Source organism: Typopeltis vanoorti, chromosome 14 (genome assembly GCF_054136105.1).
Source record: "Typopeltis vanoorti isolate ZY-2024b chromosome 14, IOZ_Tvanoo_1.0, whole genome shotgun sequence".
Classification (NCBI taxonomy): domain Eukaryota; kingdom Metazoa; phylum Arthropoda; class Arachnida; order Uropygi; family Thelyphonidae; genus Typopeltis; species Typopeltis vanoorti.
Genome location: NC_143562.1, coordinates 67753458 through 67779410, shown reverse-complemented (window position 1 = coordinate 67779410; position 25953 = coordinate 67753458). Strand labels below are relative to the sequence as shown.

At 34.4% G+C, this 25953-nt stretch overlaps 1 protein-coding gene across 1 annotated transcript in view; it reads right to left on the bottom strand.

Annotated features, from left to right (window-relative positions):
- Positions 1-1461: 1461 nt before the first annotated feature.
- LOC150099565 (cytochrome P450 4C1-like) overlaps positions 1462-25953 on the bottom strand; it is a 38358-nt gene continuing 13866 nt past the window's right edge. The window contains exons 2-11 of the mRNA XM_090404495.1: positions 23328-23440; positions 22144-22229; positions 15227-15417; positions 11881-11950; positions 11145-11271; positions 10340-10537; positions 9947-10120; positions 5956-6022; positions 5644-5823; positions 1462-1889 (exon numbers count right to left, since the gene is read on the bottom strand). Of these exons, the coding sequence (XP_090260621.1) occupies positions 1726-1889; positions 5644-5823; positions 5956-6022; positions 9947-10120; positions 10340-10537; positions 11145-11271; positions 11881-11950; positions 15227-15417; positions 22144-22229; positions 23328-23440 (1370 nt within the window). The 3' untranslated portion in view covers positions 1462-1725. The remainder of the gene's footprint in view (positions 1890-5643; positions 5824-5955; positions 6023-9946; positions 10121-10339; positions 10538-11144; positions 11272-11880; positions 11951-15226; positions 15418-22143; positions 22230-23327; positions 23441-25953) is intronic.

The following is a 25953-nucleotide window of genomic DNA, read 5'->3' as shown; positions in this document are numbered from 1 at the left end:
AGAATGAGCACAAAAGAAAGAATAAAACTTTCTGCTTATCTCCAAAACATAACACGTGCTGTTGATTGAGGTGGGGCAATCATATTATACTACTGGAGTGGGAGCGGGGGAGGGGGGGGAGGAACACGAACATCTTTTCAGTGGAATCCTTCTTGTTAAAAGACACCGTAGAAGAATGTATCGCTCCGATTGGATTTGTCGTAAGCAGTAACTGGAAATATTTGGGCTATATAATATACATAAAGGAATTTGTTACTTAAAGAAAGCAAGTTACAGTGATGTCTTATTTAATAATCAGATTCGCTTTCATTGCAGCTTTAAACCAAGTGTTGCAATGTTTGCTTTTCGTTTCTTCAAACTGAGAATCTTTCCGAACGAACAAGTATAGAAGTCTATCATTATTGCAACACCATTTGGAAGAGTGACGGAAGGATGATCCAACTTATTTTTCAAGATTTTTAAAGCAGTCTTCATATTTGATCAGTAGGTATATCCACCTATAAGCATTTTAATGTAACCTTGCTTGTCATTGGTTGAACTTAAAATTAACTGCACAGTTTTGTACTTATCAATGGCTGCGTTTCGAAGGACATCTGGAGTTGACATTAGCTAGACTCTGTATAGCTTTGAAAATGTTCCATAAATGAGAACGTGACGTGGTGCACTTAAAGCCTGGTATAAAGTCGCCATTCGTTATTTCCTTTGTGGTAGCCAGTATTTCATTAATATCTGAGTGAGTGGTAAAGTTTCTTAAACATGCTTATAATCATTTGATGTGATTATTCATTTGTGAAGAAACATACACAATTAGATTAAGGGTGAATCTTCGAAAAAAGCTCCAAGAAGAATCCTGCTGGAATATTTTCTTACTAGTCACAATGGACTTAATTTAAAAAAAAAAAAACATCTGAAAGAATTGCCTGATTCGAATTTTATATCTTCGCGTAAGTCAATGTAAGCTCTGATGGATATATTCACCAATAAATTGGTATTTTTGTTCCGTTCTCTGATTTGTGTTGTTCTTGTATAATTTAATATCTTGCACTTTATTTGATCCCTGTAACAATTAGCCAAGCTGTTAGAATCTCTCTCTCCAGCCAACTGTCTATGGGTTGAAATTTTGCCGTGAGCATGTATGTTTATGATTGTCTCTAGGTGGGATCACTGACCTGTTGATTAGAGCCCTGGTGTCTTAAACAAGATTCTTGTTTGGTCTGTAGAAGAAGTTTACGGATTATGTGAAAAATAAATAAAAAGATTTTACAAAATAATGGGACATACAAACTTTTCCTGGAAACTTCTTCTACGCTTTTAGGCTTAGGTGTACTATCCGATATTATATAGCACAGAAGGAATTCTTTCAGTGATGAGACATTTAAAAACATTAGGCCATCCCATGATCTTCATTATCTTGGTCATGAGACGATGTCAAAAATATAATCCAAAAAATACCCTATAAAAATATTTTGTCAAAACGATTTATTTTACTGAAGTATATTTACTTTTTACTAAAGTAATTTCTATTTATTTAAACTTTACAACATGAGATTCAGAAATCACTCAAGTATAAAGTAATTACAATATACTTTAAATATTGAAACAAACAAAAGGAGAGAACTAGATGTTTTAGTTCAGTTTGACGCTGAAAATTATCAATAATTTATACACAAAATTATAAGTATATTTCTGTAGGAGGACAGCTCATCAATTCTTGTTCTGTAGGAGTCACCTGATTCGTTCCTGGAATTGAACTCTCAATGGTGTATTATTACGTAAGATTAGTTCCATGAGAACATGCATTTGGTCTCTTTGGTCAAGAGAATGAAGGTTGTAATGACGGAGAATGTTAGCAACAACTGTCTTCTCTTCCATCATAGCAAACTTCTGACCTATAGAAAGACAAGAAATGTAAATCATGTGATGATTAAAACAATGAAATCAGTAACAGTCAACTACTGTTTGATTTAGTGCTTTTGTGTAAACCCACTTATGAAAAAGTTGGTGACTTGTGAAAATAACATTATGCTAATAATATAATAACATTCCATAAGCAGAAATAAATTATTTAAAATTTTAAAACAAACTAAAAGAGAAAAAAATACTCAATATCGTCTTCCAGTGGTACAAAATACTGTGGCAACAATAAAATTTGGAGCAGTCGAAACCTCTGAAATACCAATTGAGAGAGGTGACATGCAAGGATGCCCACTTTAACCACAGTTGTTTAATCATTGCTGGAGGTAAAAGAGCTCTCTAAGAAAACCTGGAAATGATTATGATTGGCCAAGATTTACATCACATAAAGTATGCAGATGATATACTTGCGGATAATTTTCGGATAATAAGGAGACTTAAAATATATAATTGAAAACAGCAAGGGTTATTGCAACGTAGATAAATGTTAGTAAAACCAAAACAAGGCCAATAATAAGAAATGGAGACGAACTTAACTTAGGTGTGGAATGAAATGAAGAGGAAAAGGTGAAAATATTCAGTTATGTAGTCACGTTGATCACAGGTAGGTATTAACCTTCACGCTTTCTTATGAAGAAGAGATCAAGCACGGAATAAATCTAGGGTAGTCTACTCTGACCAGCTTACAAAATGGAAAAAATACGCATCTTTCCAAAGAATTCAAAGTGAAATTTTATAGTTCAATAGTACTCCCCCGTAGTTCTTTATGGTGCAGAATCTTGGATTATCTAAAAAAAAAAAAAAGGAAGATAACAATTGACAGGATTTAAAACAAGTGTCTGACGAAAATGAATACAAGATAGTATGCATAAGCAAATAGAAGAAATGAGTGGAAGGAGGATAATTATTATGGGAGATTTCAACTATGGTAGCATTGATTGTAAAGAGGAGAGGACACACGGGAGGAAGAAATTGGATTTTATGCGGTTATTAAGGGATAACTATCTGCGACAGCATGTAATGGAAAATACTAGGGGTCAGAGAGTGTTTGACCTAGTAATTACATCTAAGAATTTGAGACAGGGTACATGTGGAATTATCGGGCTGGTAATTATGACAAGATTAGGAGATTGATTGGAACAGTGCCATGGCATGTAAAACTGCAAGGGATGGATGTTGATAGCGCATGGGAGGCGGTTAAGAAGAGTTTGCATGAAGCAATGGCTGACTGTATACCTAGAGTTCGAATAATAAATCAAGTAGGAGTTAAATGGATGAATAACACCATTAAGCTTGAAATGTAAAAAAAGAAACAACTATGGAGGGAATTTAAGGAGAAAGGTGACCGGCAGACATATGAACAGTATAAAGCCCAGGCCAGAAGGGTAATGAGTGTGGTAACAAAAGCAAAGAAGATTACAAAAGAACATTGGCCCTGCAGACTAAAGACAATCCTAAACAGTTATTTCGATATGTTGCAAGTAAAAGAAAAAAATGTATATGGTAGAATGATTTTAAAGAATGCCGATGGTAGGGAGGTAACCGAATCAGTTGATATAGTTGAATGACTGAGCGAGCACTTTGCAAGAGTATATCATCCAGGTGATGCATTGCAGAAATGAATGAACCAAAAGCTTATACGGGAATTGTGGTGAATGAGGTGGAGGTGAGTAGTCTATTACAAAACCTCAATGTCAATACATCTGTGGGATTGGATGGTATACCAGCTCGTCTCGTACGTGAAGCAGCTAAAGAATTGTCAGTACCCTTGACCATTTTCTTTAATCTGAGTCTCGGGTCTGGGTTAGTCCCGAGGGATGGAAAGAGGGGAAAATAGTTCCACTGCATAAAGGAGGTTCCAAGACACCTGTTGTAAATTACCGACTGATTAGCATATCAGGAATCGTTGTCAAGGTCTTGGAGAAACTAGTCAAGAGAAGAATACAGGATTGGATAGACGAAAATGGGATACTGTATGGGGGACAACATGGTTTTGTGAAGGGTAGATCATGCTTCAGTAATTTGCTCACGTTTTATAACACAGTGACGGCTGAACTGGATAAGGGTAATGGGTTTACAGTGATTCTACTGGACCTTGCCAAGGCCTTTGACAGGATACCACATGGAACTCTAATCAGTAAACTAGAGCAGATGGGGTTGGATATAGCGTTGGTGAGATGGATAGGAGGATGGTTGATGGAGAGATACTAGAGAGTGTTTATTCAGGAGTGGAGTCCAAAAGACTTGTGACTAGTGGTGTGCCGCAGGATTCTGTTCTGTAACCACTACTTTTCAATTTATTAATTAACGATATAGGAAAGGATCTGAGAGAAAGTGTTCGCTTGTTTGCTGATGATCGAATGTTGGGTTGACCACTTGTGAGTGCACAGGATGTCAATAGTTTGCAGGATAATTTGGGTAGTTTTGAGGACTGTTCTAAGGAAAATGGATGTCAATTTAATGTGGAAAAGTGTAAGGTTATGCATTTTGGAATGAAAATATTAGCAGCAGTATATCACACTGGGGGAACCACACTCCAGGAGATGGATGAGGCCAGGGATTTGGGAGTGTTGGTGGATAGGGAGTTGAAGTTTAGGGGGAACATTGCAAAAGTGGCTAAAACAGCTCATCAAATCACTTGGTTACTGAAAAATACTTTAAGAAGCGGAGACAAACAAGTTATTGTTCCTCTATATCGAGCCTTGATAAGACCCCATCTGGACTACTGTGCCCAGATATGGGCGCCAGGGTTTCTTCTTGATGGGGAGGAGGTGGAGAGGATCCAGAGACGAGTGACCAAGATGGTGGCAGGTCTGTGGAATGAACCTTATGAGGACAGACTGAAGATTTGTGGGTTGCAAAAATTGGTTGATAGGCAGAAAAGGGGTGTATGATTGAGACATTCAAATTACTGAAGGGTTTCTATAATATTAATCCAGACGATATTTTTGAGAATAGGGCTGGTGGTGGGAGGACTATGGGCCATACATGGAAGCTGCGCAAAAATGTGGTTGACAAGGGTGTTAGAGCTAGGTTTTTTACTTTTAGAGTGGTAAATGAGTGGAATAAGCTGCCAGAGTCTGTTGTGGGTGCCATGACTGTGAATGAGTTCAAGGCGAGGTATGATAGATACTGTATGAATGTCGAATAGTTGTTCTTGACATGATGTTAGGGCCTCCGTAGATGAGTCTGTCGATTCCTTGGAGTTGCCCGTAATAATCATAATAATAATAATATCCTTCCTTGTAGAAGGAATGGGTAGAAAACGTAGAGTATAAGTGATCCGAACTTAGAAATTTTAATAATTTGACCTGTTTGAATATATTGGATAGCGTTAATACTCCAAGATAATTCATAGCACGGTTGCCCATTTAATGAAATAAGACAATAAGAGTTAAATTCCGTAAATGACCCTGGATATTTTTAAATGCTAACTATGCCAAAAATTAACGAATTTCCTTATAATCAAGAAACACAATAACGAGTTAATTTTGCTTTATTTTCAAGCTTAAAGTGTAAACTCTAGTGAAACGCGTGACTTATAAAGCGATTACTAATACAGAAAATTCCTGTAGAACGGATAGTTGAGGGGATGGGTGGCTACAGAACAAATCAATCCATTAACACATTCTAAGAGGTCTTCAAGATTTTTCCTGTTACGTTATAGTGCTGGTACACAAACAAAAAGATCCCAGGAAGTTCTAAACTTGAAGTGAGAGGATTACTTACCAATGCAGTTTCTTGGCCCAGCAGAAAATGGAACGTACGCATATGGATTGCGTCCTACACATTTTTCAGGAAGAAATCGATCCGGATCGAAGATCTCTGGATTTTTAAACACTTCTTTGTCGCGATGCAGAGCGAAGATAAGCAGCATGCAGTTGGTACCCTTTGGTACACTGTACCCAGCTGAAAAAATTATATATTTTCTTTGGAAATTTATACCACACACACACGAGAAATAAATATATGTAAAACTAATCTCCTTTCCAGTATCACTACTTCGTGAAAAATAGCAACTGTTAATAAAACATTGCTCACCTATCTTTGCATCTTCACAAAGCTGCCGTGCGATAACAGGCACCGAAGGATATAATCTTTGAGATTCCTGTGCAATAAAACAGTAATTATTGGGTAAGTTAAAAATACATCAGAATGCATGTTTAAAGTATAGTTATATTTTCACATTAAAGAACTCCTTTTCGCTGCATGATGTTTTCATTGCAAGTGGTGCCATCTATACGGAGTTAGACTGACCTTTTTCAATATTACGTAACGAAATTCACAATTTTGGCCTGCGCATCTACTAACCGGTATCTTGCAGGCGTAAACTTCTGTGGCTAATTGGTTCAAAAGACATATTTCGGTGATTACACCACATTTTTTTATTATTCAGTTCTATAAAACACTAAAATAATAGTTCCCGACAAGTTTCGTAAATCGTAGGATTTACATCTTCAGGGGGTAACTAGTATAACTTAAAGTTTAAACAAGAGATTTAATAAATACAAATCATAATCGTCTGGCTATTCATAAACTCAAATAACAGAATGCAGATATATAACGTTAATATATATAATTCTTAAGAGCATTGTTTTCAAATTTTTCCATTCTGTTGGAGGATTTGTGTTAAGCATTTTAGTTCTTCATTACATCTTTCTTGTGTGCTGGAGATATTGTATGCTCTGTCTCTTCGAGACAGAGCATACAATATCTCCGGTATTAGCAAAGGTATTATCACCGGTATTAGCAAACCTATTTATGCAAAAATTTGAAAACAATGCTCTTAAGAATTACCATAAATAACCAAAAATATGGCTACGCTATGTGGACGATATTTTCATCATATTCAGTGGAACAACAGATGAACTTATCAATTTCAAAGAATATCTCAACAATTTGCACAACACCATAAAATTCACTTTAGAACAAGAAAAAAATAAAAAAACTTCCTTTCCTGGATATTCTATTAGAAGTTAATGAAGAAAGTAAACTCTCCTTCTCAGTATATAGGAAGCCTACAAACACTGGACGATTTCTAAATGCAACCTCACACCACCATCCTTCACAAAACATAAGCTTAATTAACTCGTCGAGGCAGAGCATACAATATCTCCAGCACACAAGAAAGATGTAATGAAGAACTAAAATACTTAACACAAATCCTCCAACAGAATGGATATGAAAGAAAAACCATCAAGAGAATGTTTAAAATGCCTCCAGCTAACAACACAATAAAACAGGATTACAAAAATGCAATCTCGCTTCCTTATATCAAAAATGTTACAGACAAGCTAGCCAAATTAATGAACAAACACAACATAAAAGTAGCCTTCCTTCCTATGGAGAAAATCTCAAGATTCCTACATCCACCAAAACCACCTCATCATCCTCTTAAAAAACCAGGAGTCTACAAAATCCATTGCTCTTGCTGGATTTGCTACGTAGGACAGACAGGAAGATCTGGAGAAATACGCATGGCTGAACACCAAAAAGACGTACAATACAAAAGAGAACAAAAAACGGGTCTTGCTTTCCATACCACTTCCACTGGACACGATGTACTCTGGCAAAAAACGACGAAGTCATACATAGAAAACAACAGTTATATAAGAAAATTTAAAGAAGCTGCTCATATGCTAAAAAACCCAACCCAATGCAATAAAAATCAAGGTTTAATTGTCCATCAAGTGTGGTCAGCTCAAATAAAAAATCTACCTCAATCTGAGCTCGGACTGTATGAACGAGAACAAGAACACGTGACATCGCCCAGTATTGTTCAACGTCAATAACGTTTTATATCTGCATTCTGTTATTGGAGTTTTATGAATAGCCAGACGGTTATGATTTGTATTTATTAATTCTCTTGTTTAAACTTTAAGTTATACTATTTACCCCTGAAGATGTAAATCCTACGATTTACGAAACTTGTCGGGAACTATTATTTCAGGGAACTATTATGTTTTATAGAACTGAATAATAAGAAAATGTGGTGTAATCACCAAAATATGTCTTTTGAACAGGTATCTTGTCTCATGATTTAAAGAAAATAAGATTTTGTATATGATATTATTAATGGTAATAATTCCAATGAACATATCACGTGAAAATTAACTTCTTCTTCTTCTTCTTCTTCAAGCATTATATGTATATCTGTTGCGATCAAGACTTATCTCACTTTAATAGTATCTTTTAGTGTTTTTCTAGATTTTCCTGTTCTTCTCTTATGCTTTAGTTTCCAACTGTAGACGTCTTTTATTATTCTATCTTCACTTCTTCTTTCCACGTGTTCAATCCATTTTATTCTTCGAATTGATACCTAATTATTTGTTGCTTGTTTTCTTGTATCTGCATTTTTTTTATTTTATCTAATCTAGTGTTATTTACTATATTTCTTAATATGTTCATTTCACCTGTGCTTAACATTTGTCTTGTTTATAATAGTACCTTCCAATTCTAATTTTCATCTTTGTTGTTCTTGTGATATTGTCATATATTGTCATATATTGTTTTCGTTTTTGATATCTTCATATTATATAATTTTGCTGCTTTATTAAATGCATGTAGTAATATTTGTGCCGAGTTTCATTTTCAGCAGTTAATAGTACATCATCCGCATAACACATGATTCTTATTATTCTATTATTTATTTCCACTCCTGTATTTTATTAACTTTTTGTATTATTTCATCCATTATTATGTTGAATATAGTTGGACTTAAAGAGTCTCCTTTTCTAATACTATTACTAATTTGTATCTCTTTAATTATTTTCCTTGCGTTTTTATTATACAGCTATTATTATCATATATTTCTTTAATTATTTGTGTTATGTTTTCTGATACTTTTCTTCTCTGCAATATTTCTATTACATCTTGAATTAATATCCTTCCAAATGCTTTTTCCAGGTCTACAAAGCATACAAATAGTTTCTTATTGTATTCTATTGTTTTCGCTATCAATTGTCTGATTATGAGTATTGCATCTGTTCATGATCTATCTTCTCTGAAACCTTGTTGTTCATCTAATAGATTCATTTTCTTTATTGTTTAGGATTCTTGTTAAGACTTTTAATGAGGTATTTAATGCATTTATCATCTATAATTTTCTGGAGTTTTTATCTCCTTTTTTAAATATTTGTTTTATAAAAGGGAAAAAATTTATTTAAATAAAAATTATAACAATATTTAAATATTGTTATACTTTTTTTCGATTCCACCGAAATCTGTTTTGTATTTATTATTTGGTTGTATAATATATTTAAACTCTGAATTATAATTTATTTACTATTTTTTAATAATTCATTATTGATATTATCTAGACTTGGTGATTTTCTATTTTTCAAATTTTGAATTGCATTTTCAGTTTCTGTTATTTCAATTTTCGTTTCTGTTGATTTCTTCTTCTTGATTTGTTTGTTTACCTAGTTCTACTTTTGTTTCAACTGCTTGGTTATAAAGGATTTTAAAATAATTTTCTAATTCCGCTATTTCTACTTTTAATATTGGGATATATTCTGCTGCTTCCTTCTTTTTTTGTATTAATAAATCTCCACATTTGTTTCTGTATTCCATAGAAATCATGTTCAAGTTTTTTGTATGTGATTCCTAAACTTGATTTTTGCTTTCTATTTTCTTTTGATTAACTTTATTTCTTATTTCTTTGTATTCGTTCCAATTATCATCTTCTTGATTTTATTATTCTTTCTTTACCCCTAATACTTCTGTTGATATTTCAGTTATATTTGTTTTAAAAATCTTCCAATTTTCTTCTATATGTTGTTCACTGCTTAATGGGTTATCTTGAAACTTTGAAATTTATCTTTAAATTTTGAAAATTAACTCACTTTTGGAATCCTTAATACTGTTAATTACAGATATAAAATGTTAATTCTTTCTTGTAATATAATTAACATACTTGACCTATTTCTTGTCATATTTTTCTACCTTTTAATATTTACTCTTACAATAGCAGAAATATTTAGACTTAGTTTATTAGTTAAGTAAAATAGTAGCAAAAAAATAGACACCATACCTTCAGGACGCATTCCAGATACTTCATTTGTTTCAAGTCATCGGAAGTTATAGATCTTTCGTTGTCATCTCCAAAGATATCATCCAGTTCCTCTTGTACTTTCTTCTGTATCTCAGGTAGAAGTCCAATATTGTAAAGAACCCAACTGATACCCATAGCGGTGGTGTCGTGACCCTAAAGCACACATCACTTTAGTCTCGATAAAAAGAAGATAAAAAATATATAAATATATATTTCTCATATATTGGCAGTACGGAATGTTCCAATATGGGCAACTGAAACAAAAAATGATGACCTTGAAGTTATTGCGATATTTTGTGAAGGTTGTTGAAGTCATTTTTTAAAGAAAGGCTTAAAGTACAAGGCAAGAACGCTACTCTAGATTTAACTTACTTCAAACATAAATGTGTCCACTTCCTCCCTTATGTCTTCTTCAGTGAGGTCTCCATTGCGCACGTGACTTTCCAGAAGGAGATCTAGAAATGCTTGTCTCTTTTTTATAAAACCAATCTGCGTGTCAATAATGTTGTCAGAGATCTTTTCTCCGGCTTTTATTTTCTCTAGCAGAGCTTTTTTCTTTTCTTTAATCACCTAAAAATACGAACAAAAATTGGCTTAAAAAGCATATTTCCAATTATTGCATAAAGACATCTTTTAAAATAATATGAATTTCGTTTCAATAGAATGAGCTGTTATTTGAATAAGTCGTCTTTTAGTGTTCCTTAACAAGAAGGGTGGTCAATTTATGGGACTACAGTGCGCAATTTAGATCCTCAAAGTACCTTTAACACAAGTTGATTTTGAGCCCGAACTCAATAACGTGTACTTTAAAAAATTGCTTTAACTTTTGCGAGTTAGCAAGTTTTCTTATTTTAGCATAATGGCATTTAAAAAAAAGTCAATTGCATGTACGTATTGTAAACTCAAAACATCAATTTTGCAGAGTGAATATTGTCACTTCTCTAAATGGGCTAAATATTCCCATTCTACTACAGCACAGATATTTCTGGATGCGTTTAGATCTTCCCTGAAAGACCTCACCTGGCAAGCTGAAATTCGAATTCTCTACCCCCTTTAATGGTAGAAATGCACAGTCTCTTTTGGTTGGTCTGGCAGGAAGGAGTGCTGTTTTAAACCGGTATATTTAATTCTATGAATTGCCCAATTTCTATTCATAAGTCCAGCGCGAGATGCTTACCTGCATGGTAAAATCATGTAACACGCCCAAAGTCTTTTCATATTTCCTTCCAGCAAGCAAGCAATTCCACATGAATGCATTCCAAAGCCATGGTCTCGTCAGTCTGTACATAAACATCTGTCCAGCCCTGCAAGAAAAAAAAAAAGTCTTCCTTGAAGAAAAATCTCTCTCTAGTGACACCTGATTGTTAGTTGTTAATGCTAAGTACAATAGGTAAGTTCAGAGAACCATATTTTAGTCCTCAAAACTACTAGACTGTACTCTATATTCCCTTCTTTTTTTGAAAATCGGTGAGCAGCTGATTCCACCCTTAGTTTTCACCGATAGTCGAGTTCATGACTACCAACGATTTTAAAACTTTCGCTATAAGAGAATTTTACCTAACTGATATATGATTGTCTGAAAGGGTGACTTCTACGGTTGAATTTGGGAGTTAGAATTATCAAAAAATGCAGAAAGAAAAGTTTTTAAAAAATAATACAAGACTACTTCAAGAAAAACGTGCACGAGCAGAAACGTATGGTTTATATACTCGTGTTAAAATGTGTTTTTTTTCCTTTCTTTACATTCATTTTAATGTAACAGATTATACGTTTCAGTTTTCTGATAGATTGATTCTTGGCTTTGGTTTAATAGTTTAGAGTACGAGGTTATTATTGTTATTATGTACATGTTCAATTGTGCCTCCACAGAAAGTTACCTTTATGTTGACAATTATAACAAAAATGACACTCACTCGTAAACTGCTTTCACATATTCCGAATTGCTATTTCTCTGGGCTCCCACGTTTACTCCCATTGCGGTTTCTAAAAAAAAAAAAATTAAAATAAGAAAATATATGAATTTTTGCTTGGTTCATTAATCATCTCTGTGTTATTGACATATATAATCAGGAATTTAAAGGGAAAATCATAATAGTAGAATGATGACAGAGAGAAATCATAATACTAAAATGATGCATAAATCCTTGTTTATTTTGTGTTAATTATATAAATACACTAAGCAATTGATTGAAATAGATCGAATATGAGCTTAAAATTAACCAGATAATCATTTACGCGATGTTATCATAATTGTCTGTGTAACTCAGTGGTATCGGCGTATTGCATCCTCTGCGCTTGGTCTCCTGAAGATAAACAAAAAATCAAGTCTAGTCACCGACTGGAGGAACTTTTTCTAAGCATCGATCGGTTCTGGAGTAAGTCCATTTCTGGCACGGGAAAGCCGGCGTTTTCTCCCGAAACTAGGGTTTTCCATGATATTTTTGCCACCTTTATCAGAAAATACGACGAGTTTTCAGCATTTGTTGACAATTTCTTCATCGGTTGGCGCTTATAATTAGTGATGGTCATGGGCCAGCGATTTCTGATTGGCTACTGATGGAAATTTAACTGCTTATTCAGTCTCCAAAAGTTAGATAGGGGTATAATCGGCCTTGCCTACTCCTATAAGGAAGTAAAAGGCGTTAGCTGATTTTTTATCTTAATTGTATTTCATGTTATCGTGTGGCTTACGTAAAAGGCGTCCAGCTTGTAGCTCTAAGGGATCTCAAATGCCCCTCTTGTATTCATTTGACGTAAGGGTATTTAAGATGGAAGACCATATTCTTGTACGATTCCTTCATATTGGACAGCATATGAGATCGAAATAAATAAATATTTATATACAATTAAGGATTGTGTTTCCCCTAAAGTCTCCATTAAGGGATATTGAACTCTTGTGCACCTTTCAAGAAATTCTAAGCAAGCAATCTGAATTCTAAAATTTTAATTTGTGTTTTGGTACGATTCATATCCATCGTTCCCCTCGGATTTGATTATTAAATGAACAGATCACATAAGTGGAAGCTGAAAATATGAACCTGGTTTAAGAGAACATGGTGGGGAACTTTCTGGTCCATCAACGGAGTTGTATTAGTTCATAGCATGTCTCAGGTTGTTTAGAAACTTCCAACATATCTCAAAACTAATGTCAGGATTCGAGAATTAGCTGTCTCTTTCATTATCTCTTTTGGTTCCTCTGTATTATTAGAAACAAATGGCATTGACGGACATGTATTCTTTAACCACCCTCTTTAAATAATACGTACATCTTCTGCAAGATATGTGAACAACCTAAATAGTCGCCTGATTCCTCATTTGACATCTAGAATACTACTCATATTCTTTCTTTTTCAGAGGAATGAATTCTTGTTTGTTATCCACAAAAAAAACACACAGAAGCACACACGCACACAAACTTCAACAAACGAAATCATGCAGTCTCTCTTCTATGCAGCAACAATTCAGCTACATATATCAAAATTCAATTTAAACGCATAAAACCCGTTAAGAGAGAAAGCAGATCACAGTGCAAACTCAGGCGTGATGCTTAGTATCGTAGCGATATCACTGTCTATGCTCACTCATTCTTCGTTGTAGTACGATCCTGCCATGCCAATGAAATTATCTTAGTGACAGCAGCACGTGGCACATCTGTGATGTAGTGATGTAATCTTTAAGTAATCCTTTTAAAACGATATTTTAAAGTATACCCTGGAGAGTGCTGACAGTGGATTAACTCAACATTAACACTGTTCACTTCTACCCAGCTAAAGACATTTTGATTAGAACACTGTGAATGTTCTTAAGAACAACCCTAATATGATTTTTGTATTCAGCACATACAGTTATGTTAAAATTGAAACTGGTATGGAATATTAAGTGATTACACTATACTAAATGATCAATATTAAGTGATTACACTATAGTAAATGATCAAAATTAGGTGATTACATTATACTAAGTGATCAATATTAAGTGATTACACTATATTAAGTGATTACATTATACTAAGTGATCAATATTAAGTGATTACACTATATTAAGTGATTACATTATACTAAGTGATCAATATTAAGTGATTACATTATACTAAGTGATCAATATTAAGTGATTACACTATATTAAGTGATTACATTATACTAAGTGATCAATATTAAGTGATTACACTATATTAAGTGATTAAATTATATTAAGTGATCAATATTAAGTGATTACACTATATTAAGTGATTACATTATACTAAGTGATCAATATTAAGTGATTACTATATTAAGTGATTTCATTATACTAAGTGATCAATATTAAGTGAGTACACTATATTAAGTGATTACATTATACTAAGTGATCAATATTAAGTGATTACACTATATTAAGTGATTACATTATACTAAGTGATCAATATTAAGTGATTACATTATACTAAGTGATCAATATTAAGTGATTACACTATATTAAGTGATTACATTATACTAAGTGATCAATATTAAGTGATTACACTATATTAAGTGATTAAATTATATTAAGTGATCAATATTAAGTGATTACACTATATTAAGTGATTACATTATACTAAGTAATCAATATTAAGTGATTACTATATTAAGTGATCAATATTAAGTGATTACACTATATTGAGTGACTAAGTGATCACTATTAAGTGATTAACCGATTACATTATACTAAGTGATCAATATTAAATGATTACACTATATTAGCTGATTACATTATACTAAGTGATTAATATTAAGTGGTTACGCTACTAACATGCCTACGTAATGATGAAGTTCTTCAGTTGGAAAGACGTGTTCGAATAACTTCTAGCACGTGAGGAACAATTATGAGGACTTTCCAGCTGAAGGTGAATTAGCTAGATATGCTCATACGGTAGTGCTCTGGTAGGCTTTCCACCTTTAAAACTGTCCATACGAACTCATGCAATGGAGAGAAAAAATATCCCAATAGTCATCAAACCTTATCCTACTAAATTAACTTTACGAAAACTAAGGATACATTTGCAGATCACGGATCTTAAAGATTCGAAAAAATCCCGAGAAGAAGATAGTTTTACTAACAAATATTCAACGTATCCAATTATTGTAAAATAACTTGCTTTTTCCTTTCGCTGAAATATAGACACAACTCTGCTAGTCAACAGTTACATACACAAATAACTTAAATAATATGCATGAAATAAATGAAGATTCGCTCAAAACTTAATAAAACATCTCTGAATAATATACTGGAGGAAAAAAATCTTACCACATATTACATCCAGAGTACACATAGTAACAAAAGGCACAACATCGACATATTTCTTGTCGGTTACTTCTTTTAACTTCTTCGCGAATATCATGGACTGCTCATTGAATACTTGAAGAAAATCCTCAAGAATCTTGAAGTGAAACGATGGAGTCAACAGCTTCCTTCTTGTTCTCCACTTATCGCCAGTACTGTAAGAGTAGTAATTTATTAGCATCAAAGACCAAATACACCAAATAATATTAGTGGTAATGGCCGGTAGATGGTACAGTGTGTAGCAGCTGGATTAAGTAGAGGAGACAGGGAGTTGTAGTATAGTGGAGTAGAGTGCCCTCTTGCGATGAGGCCCAAGGACTTCTTGGAAGTGTCTAATAATGACTAAAATATGACTTTTCAACTCTCAGTGCTATTGTGTTTATTACTATTACTGGATTTTTTTCTTAGTTTTCAAACTGAAGATTCTAATTTTCTAGTAGTTTTAAAATTCTTTAGAAGAAGAAGAGGAGAGACCAACAAATATTTCAACGAAAAATATGGAAAAAATGCAATATTAACAGAGTCCATTAATACTACAAATATTCAATCGGAAAAACAATTAAATTACTCCAAATACACTATTTTCCATCTTTCTTTTTTGTATTAGAGAATTTAATTAATAAAATTTGTGGCTTCTATCTCTTCGCTCTTCCTCTGACTAAGCAGCTAATTCTGCAATGAAAGCAATAAATCTCAAGTAATGTGGATATGAGCGTTACGATGCCTCCTTTAATTAGAAGAGAAAGTTAAAGAGCTAATGCAACTAACCGTTGCTTACTCCTTTACTACAGGGACTGATGAAGGGCGGAACAGAATCCTTCAACTCGAAGCGCAAATTAGAATTATAAATGGCATGACGCGCAATGAACTATGACTCAACAATTTAGCTATAAAGGATAATGGCAGGTGACGCGATTAGGATTTAAACACCTTAGTGAAGCAAAGGGAAGGAGATGCTGCACGCGATCTTGCAGTGGAACATTCCAGGCTTTCTAAATTACTGCATACGATCAGAGTTAATACAGATCCAAATCAATAGGCTTAAAATGAGTAAATTCAATGCCTATTGATCACTATTTAGATTGCATATTATTTTCGTTTGTTTGCCAACGCATATGAAATAAATAAATTTCAGAAAAGAAATGTCATTTTTATATTATTATTAATAATAAACACGAATACAAAACCTTTCCATGGAGATAAAAATGGTCCTTATTTGTGCCAATCCAAGTTCTTAACAAAACAAAGATCTATTTCTTTGTATCGGCGACGTGAAGCCTTTTCTCTCCTTATTTTAACTTACTTTCCTTTATTCGCAAAACGAAGATGTGCTATCGACTGAACAGCCGAGACTGGTAAAAAGTTGCTCACTCATCTATTAGAATTTATTTCCTAGTTGCTATAAAATCTGCTTACATGTAACTCGTTATATTGTATGATGCACACAGTGGAATGTTTCGGCATTCGACTGTGTGTATCATGAAATATAAAGAGATTACAACGCATCATAGCTTACTACTTCTGAAAATGTCTTGATAAGGCTTTGAAGGAGTTACTAATGATTAGTTCAAATCGTACTTGAATAATAAAAAACAATCTAACAGCTAAGGCACCTTCAGCTAGCATAACAAAAATCATAAACTACGGAGTCCTGCAGGGTTCGGTGCTAAGACCCATCTTATTTCTAATATACGTCAATGATCTTTATGAATACAACCTTTTTTTGGAAAAATGATATCATTCGCTAACAACACGGCATTAATATACACTGAAACGACCCTTGAGGATTTAGAAAATCGGATTAACCGTGATATGTTGAAACTAAATAAGTGGTTTAGCAATAGTAGCCTTAAAATTTATACTAATAAAACGAAATATAAATACTTCTCGTTAACAGATAAGCTAGATTACAATCTATCCTATAAATATAAAATGATAAGCCTTTTTATGTAACGTTTTTGTGTCACGTTTTTTGTCAGGTTATTTGAAACGTTTTGAAACTCAGGGGCTACCCTGAGTGTCGAGTCTTCAAAATTCGAGTCATCAGAATTCAAGGAGAACCGGCCTACAGTCCAGAACTCGGAGGGGTTGGGAACCGTAGGCGTCAGGGGGGACAGAGACCCCCTTAGTATAATTATAAAAGGGCATGAAGCGGAACATAGTGATATCTAAAATTGCAACTATACCTTAGTCAAAGAAACAATATCAGTCATGTATTTTGGCCTCCCTATCGACGCCAATCTGAAATGCAACTCTCATATATCATTTTTAACGAATTATTATTATTATTATTATTACTTGACACCTCCAGTGAGTCCGAATACTCATCGAGGGAGGGTACCTACACTACAACTGTCTCCACCACTCAATCCACCAACGAACCGCATCTACACCAACGCCATCTATCTCCGACCACCACCACTATTATTTTCACAATTACAAACATCCATACCCAGAGCGGGTTCGAACTACTCGGATATGCTAACCACTGGGCCAGCCAGGCCGGCACTTCTAACACAAATAAGTTGAATATATATATATATATATAGAATATATATGATGTTAAAAATTTTGTAAACGCAGCATGCTTAAGATGTTTATACCTGTTTTGGGGTAAATTCCTCACTGCAATATTGTATCACCTGTTGGAGTGGAGATTACTACAACAATCTGCTTTCTTTGATACGAATACAAAACAGAATAATTAGAGCTACAGCCATTACTGACGTGCCCGGCATTGCTAATTAAAAAAAAAATAATATAAAAGCTGTGGTGATTCTTCGGATAAAGAACAAGTTGAGCCTTTCAGAAACTGCATGACGTCATTAAAAAATGACAGTCTCATTTTTACTACAGTTTTATAATGCTTACGAGACTACTGAATATTACTAATCTTTATAGAATTTTAAAATATCTCCCACCTCTAAATGCATTTAAATTAAAAAAAACTAATGTTCCCATTGAAAAAAACTTTATATGAACGTTAAGAAAAACAGAAGTGGTGGAAACACTCCATTGTTTGTAATTAACATGGTTAATTAAAATAAAGCGTGGTTCCAGTCATAAATTTATTTTTATATTTTTAATAGATGTTTTAGTGGCTTCTATAAATTACTTATAAATTTCAATACTACCTACAGTACTGAAAAAAATGATGATACTTTTCTATGTTTGATTTCCCTGATTACATTTCTGGGTACTTGAATATCATTTAAATGATAATTGTATTTTGGATGAAAATAAATGAATGACGGCCTAGTGACAGCAAGGTTCTAATTTTTTCTCATACAGTTTCCCAATCAAAACTAAAGTGACTTTCATCAGCAGTAAGGCCGCAGTTAAAACCACAAAACTACAGAATAGTAGGTATATAGCGGATGTTGTTTATCATAAAAGAATTACACGTTAAAAGCACGATGCCATAGAGATATCGTTGTGGCAAGTTCATATTCATTTGAATGGTAAAGAAGCTGCAAAATTTGGCAAAAGCAGAAAGAACTAAGTAGAGCATGTCCAGTTTATCCAATTTGGAGAAAACATGTGAACATTTCTTTGCCGACTCTCTCTTTTGGCATTCAAAATTTGGGTGAATTCTGTTCGAGATACAAATCTTAAGTCGGTTGGCTCTGTTATTTACTACAGGATAAATTCGTTAATATTTGAAGGGGGGGGGGGTAAAATGCGCAGTGAACATTAATCTGTGAAAACTGATGATATCAGTAATATGTAGAAGGAAATTTAAGTCCTAATATTGGTAATTAAATTTATTTAATCGCATGTAATTAATTTACACGTGAAAGTTCATTTCAGCACTGCAGTTATCTTTTGAGTTGTATTTGCAATCTTTGCCACATGGCCCCTGAACTTCAACTTCCTATCTACTAACACTCCGAGATCCCTAGCCTCATCAGTTTCTTCTAGCCTAATCCCACCAATATAATACAACATTGGATATCTAATCACGCCAAAGTGAATGACTTTACATTTACTGACATCCATTTCCCTATGCCTACAATTCCAGCCTATTCAAATCAATCTGGAAATACAATACTGCATATATCAGCAGCATTCCTGATTATTATCTTTGCATCATCAGCAACTGTATGTTGCATGTCAAATCCTTCCCAATATCATTTCTGTGCATAAATGACATTGGGGAAGAATAACAATGGACTAAGCATTGATCCTTGTTTTATACCACTGGTTACTTAGAATCTTGTAGATTACCCCCCCCCATATACCACTTTTTAATATCTGTCGGTCAGCTCTTAACTAATCCCATAATCTTCAATTTACGCAACAGTCTTCCACTCTGTCAGAAGCCTTAGCAAAATCATAAAGTATCATGGTGTATCCATTCCCCTTGTCTAGTTCAATGGTAACATTGTTATAAAATGTGAGCAAGTTGCTAAACCATGCCCTTCCCGTAGTAAGCACATGCTGTTAATTGCAAAGAAGACATTTGCTGTCAGCCCATTTCTGAATGCTAGCCCTTACCAATTTTTCCAAAATCTTCACCACCAGTGCTAAGGTACTAATTGGTCAATAGTTGGATACCTCTGTCTTTGCACGACCTTTGTGCAATAGGATTACCATACATTATTTCCATTCCTGGGGAATCTTCCCTGTTCTGAGACTCATCAAATTATATAGTCTAGTAAAAAAATAGTCAGTTCAGCTGAACACTATCTTAGCACTCGTGCTCATATCTCATCGGTCCCTACTGCTGAATTCTTATTCATTTTGTGCAACAGCTCTAACACATCCTCCTCATATACCTGAATTTCTTCATCCAGTGTACAGGTAGGAGTGAGCTCAATGTTGCGCAAACCAGGGTTGACAGCTTTTATCAAAATGAGCATCATTAGCTGAATAACTTCTTCTGCCGCTGTCACCATCCCACCGTCTGCATTCAGAAGAGTTATTCTTTCATCTTCATTCTTTCTTTTACTTACAGCATATCGATAGAATTCTTGTGTGTTGTCTTTAGCTTCACACCCAATGTCTTTTCATCCTCAGATTTAGCTTTCCATACAACAGTTGTGATGACTCTTCTAGCCCACTGCTTATAGTTTTCATAATGGACATCATCCTTATGCACGCGGTATTCCTTACACATGATCCTTTTTTTACGAATCTCTTGCTTAATAAGATTGCACATTAATTTGACTCCTACACTATTTATTCTTCGAATTCTCGGGACACATTCTGATATCGCATCATTTAAGTATTGTTTAAATGCTTCCTGAGCACTATCAATATTCTTTCCATCCAGCAACCGATACCATTGTACTGAACTTGGTATACTCCTCAGCTGGTCATAATTTCCTGCTTTGTAGTGAAGCATGTAACCTCTACTGAATGGAACCTTGATAAACATAGTCACTTCCCAAGTGAACACCGCATGATCACTGTCACTAACTGGAGGCAGAATAGTTACGTCTTTAACTGAAACATCCTCTGACACTATAATCAAATCTAACTTTCTTTGACCTCGAATCCCTTCTGTCACAGGCAGCTTGAGGACGTTGTCTCGCAGCAGCTCAGTAATTTGGATGTGTGGAGTGAGTTTCATTTTCATTCTTCTCCTGAGATTTTACTACTATGTAATCAATATTTGGACAATTAAAGTCTCCCATTATTATTATTATTGTCGCGTTTGATGATGCATTTCTTCATCGCTAGCAACGGATCTACCAGGTCTGTAGTAACAACATCCCACTATGTAAATGATGTTGTTCGATTCCATCTCAGATCGATGGCTTCAAACTCACTTCAACATGAAATACTGTTAGTATAGTATGCCCACAGATACAAGACCCCTTTGTTTCTGATGCCCTTGCCTTGTCTGCAGTCGGCATGACACAGTTGGACAACTTGCAGATCTCTTTATTCTTTTCTAGTGCCTTATACATGTAGACATCTTTACACACATTTGATAAGTCCGAACCGGACGAACACAAAGTCGAAATCGTTCTTTCCTCGTCAACATTTCCTTGACAAAGCCCATTCCTGTCATTAACACCGTTATATACCATTGTTGCTCTTACACACATATTCTGATTCTCTGTGTTAGGTCTCATACCAGTTATTAGTTCTTCAAGACTTCTGATACCAAAGGCATTAAAGCGTAGGCCGTCCTGCTTATAGGCATCCCATCTTCCCTCAAACTCACTCCACACATCCTAAAACTCATCCATTCCTTCTACATAGCCTACGCATCGAATCATTTGCCATCATAGCCCTTCTTTCTCTATTCATTTTTATCACATTAAGGTAATATTCTTACTATTTTCACTTTCTCATTCTTCAAAATATAACATGATATATTTTAGTTTATATTTATAATATAATAAATTATAATAATAAGTAATAGTTTATAAAATGTTGCTTTAAAGTAACATTTTATAAACTATTACTTATTATTACTTCAAAACCTGAAACACCAAAGTTATTCTTTTGCTTACATTTAGAACACAGATATACAAATTGAGTAGAACTTGCAGCATCGATTTTATAGTGTGTAAGGTAATCAATAATACGATGTAAACTTTAATTGACATAAGCAGAAATACTAATTATTTTTTCAGCTGGTTTCAAAGCAATGGCGCAAAAAGAAAAGAAAAAAAAAAGATTTTATCAGCGCTCTGTGGAAATTTGTAAGCTTTGAGTCAAAGTTCAACTAAATCTGATGAGATCTTTTTTGGAAAAAAATCCTTTTATAACACCTGAATAAAAAGACATCAATGAAACTTATAATTAGTTTATATTTATTTTAATTCAAATAAAAATCTTTATTTTTTTCATTTTCATGCTGTTTACTTGAAACTTTATTATTATTTTTTTTTTTAATTTAAAACTTTAAGTAAAGAAAAACTTACCTGGTTAGCAGTCCCGTTCCTAGCCATGGATGTAAGAGTGTGTAAAAAAACGATTTGTCCAAAATGGTATTACTGCTCAGAACAGCCTAAAGAATACATACCATCATTGAAATCTGTGGATGTCAAATTCATTCAGTAAAGCTTTCAAAAATTAAAAAAAAATGCTAATCATATACATGCACATTTGTGAATAAGAAAGCTTCTTTAACACATCCAATATTTGAAAACACGTGGGTATATAGTGAGGTAAAAACGCCAAATAAAATTACCAACATCGAGATTAACGATGAGTGATAGAATTAAAATATCTAATACCCATTCGATTCAAATTGGTATTTTATATTTTTCGCTCGTGAAAATCAAAACTCACAGCCCCCCCCCCGTTAGGCAATGGCCTTGGGTTCCACCATAGTTGATATCGCTAATATGTTCTTCGATACGAAGCGCGATTGATTTTTCTGTTTTTCCATAATATAGGGAATTACAGCCCTACCAAAGACGGTACACATCTGGATACTTCAAATTGTTATGGTCGAAGCAAGGATCGTGCCGCTGACCGCATGCGGCTAGTGCTTTGGACAGTCCTGTTCTACCTTGTTCCCGTAAGTGAGAGGAGGTAATGACACTTTTCCAGGCTTAGAAGCTGTTTAACAGAAGGAAGCACAAGGGAACAAAAGAATAGCTATCTGAGATCAGACAGGAGTTTTATCGCTGATTCGTCAATCTTTGCGCAGTTAGGGAGCATCAGCTGGCAGTAGACATCGCACTGAAGATTCTTTTTCTTGTCCGCAATCTCCTACTTACAGTTACGGCACACCTGAGCAATCAACTGTCCTTTAACAGTTAACATGACTCGTAGCTGTCTATCTACGCTCGGTGTTGTAGACGCCATCTTGGTTTCGTGCTGCACACACATCTACATGTAGTGCAATTGACCGATATTAAAATAGAAATATTCTTTTAGCTGAAAAGATCACAGTACTTACAGTTGGACTTGAGTTCTTTAGTTCCTTTAGATGTAGAGTAGAGCTATACTGTTATTAGGAACGTAAAATTGGATTTAAAAAATCACTTTAAATAGCGTTAAAAGGAAAGCTGAAAACTGTAAGCACAATCCAGAGCGCCGCACAGCGGTGACTTGATTTGCTTTCCTTTTGCTAAAAGAGAAAACTGCTTACACTTACCTCCATAGTTTCAGGCTTATAAATAGCTACCACTGCCTCCGCACCAATCCTGAACGAATACAATTTATCATCATTGTACAGGACAGCCATTCCTTGGAGTACTTGCAGAATTACTGAAAAAAAAGAAGCAACTGTTACTACATTATATATATAACCTCAGCTACAATCTTTTTGATTGTTACTCCTCTGCTGTTCAGCTATGGCAGTCGCGAGACCACGCCCTCGAATAAGAGAACAACGCATCTGGTCCGCGAATTTATTAATTTACAACTTTGGTGATGTATCCAAGTAATGTTTTTATGTATCTCTTTTTTTTGTATTATATATATTATACACCCGATGAAGTGTTTTAAAGTAGTAGTGATTTTTGGAGTAAATTAGTTAATTTTTATTTCATCACTTGGCTATATAGTCAAATAAGTAATTTTCGTTAAAACATGTATGTATGCATATACCACACACACACACACACGCGCACACACAATTCTTGAACAGACGTTCCTCATTTCTGTAAAAAAAATAGAGATAAATATTCTTTGATTAGATTCTTGTATTTGTTTTTCTGTTAGCTTCATTTCTTATTTTAAAATATATCGTATTAAATATTTTGGACGCAATCAGTTATAATGTTTATGTATTGCTTCTTTATTTCATTTATAGACTATGTAGTTTATATCTTGATGTCTACTAAAGAACAAGTTTTATTTAATATTTATGCAGTGGCATAGAGTTCATGAATAATATTAGTCAATAAACCAATATATATCTAAAAGGTAATATGCGTAGTACAGTGTATTTATTTTACATCGCAGCATATTCTCATTTTGCTGCTAGTTGAGATCTGAATTACTTTGAAATAAAACTAGGGATTTCGGTGTAGTGCGATAGATTCGTCCCCATACTAGAATTCCGATCTTTGATGTGCTTTGAATCATGCATAATAAATATTAACATTCTTAAATTGAGAAATCTATTCAATATTCTGCTTAAAACCACTCTTGCTCTTCCTATCAGCGATGTGCAGTTTACAACGTACAGTCGATTTTTAATCCTACTAAGATACTTCATTAAGTTCACAATTTCTTATGTGGATACGATACTTGTGCATTCCATATGATCCTATGTGAAGTAATCTTGTCTCTATCATCTGTATAATCTTTGAAAAACTCCAGCCTTCCTGAATTCATAAATCATGGATTTTGACCCACCAGCGACTCAAAAAGGAATCCTAATCCAATCCTAATCTTCTTGTGTCTTTAGAACTCCCCCCATATATAGGGTGTCCCAAAATTCACGCAAGATTTAAATTTAGCGCCATTTGTGCAGTAAAGTGTTGCCAACGAGAAAAAAAAAAAGACAGCGTGACAGCTGACAGTTCAGGGTTATTAAAAATGGAGCGCTACACGAAAGAACAACGCATTTTCATTGTTGAGCAATATTTTAAAAATAATGAAGGTTTGGCAGCTACAGTTCGCCATTTTCGTACAAAATATGGTCGGAATAGTGATTTAACTTCATAAACTGTGAAAAGATTAATTAAAAAATTCAAGGAAACTGGATCAATGAGTAATCTTATACACTCTGGCTGTCCTTCAACAGAAAACATCGAAGCAGTTCGTGAGAGTGTTGCTGAGAGTCCATGAACATCAATTCGGCACCGTGGTCATGAATTCGGCATTTCGAGAAGCTCTCTACAGCGTATTCTCACGAAAGATTTGCATCTTTATGCTTACAAAGTTCAATTGACTCAAGAACTGAATAGTGCTGACCACACACACACAGCGAAGAGAGTTCGTTGAATGGATTATGGAACAACAACAAGTGGATGCTTATTTTTCGAACAAAATCATCTTCAGCGATGAGGCTCATTTTCATCTTGATGGCTTCGTTAATCGACAAAATTGTCGCATTTGGGGTTCAGAAAATCCACGAGTGATTGTTGAGAAACAAATGCATCCACAACGTGTCACTGTTTGGTGCGGATTTTGGGCTGGAGGCATCATCGGTCCATTCTTCTTCGAAAATGCGGCTGGTAAGGCAATAACAGTTAATGGTGCTCGTATTCTCGACATAATAATCCAGTTTTTTGTGCCAAAATTGCAAGATATGGATGTGGACGACATGTGGTTTCAACAAGACGGTGCCACATGCCATACAGCCCGAGAAACAATTCAATTACTACATGAGTCATTTCCTGGTCGTGTAATTTCCCGTTTTGGTGATCAGAATTGGCCGCCCAGATCATGTGACTTAACGCCGTTGGACTTTTTTCTTTGGGGTTTTTTGAAGTCTAAGGTTTATGCCAACAAGCCCACGACCACCCACGCCTTGAAGGAGGAAATTGAGCGCTGTATCAACGATATTCAACCACATTTATGCAAAACGGTCATGGAAAATTTCGACAAAAGGGTGCGTATGTGCCAGCAAAGCCGTGGAGGCCATTTACCCGATATGCTATTCCATACATAACCCTATACTGTATACTTTATGAATCAATAAGAAATTACAATTTTTAATTAAAAACTTGTGTTTTCTATCAAAATTACTTCTTTCGTGAATTTTGGGACACCTAGGTGTCCACAGGGTACAGAAACAAGGGACTTTGGGACTTATTTGGGACTTTGCA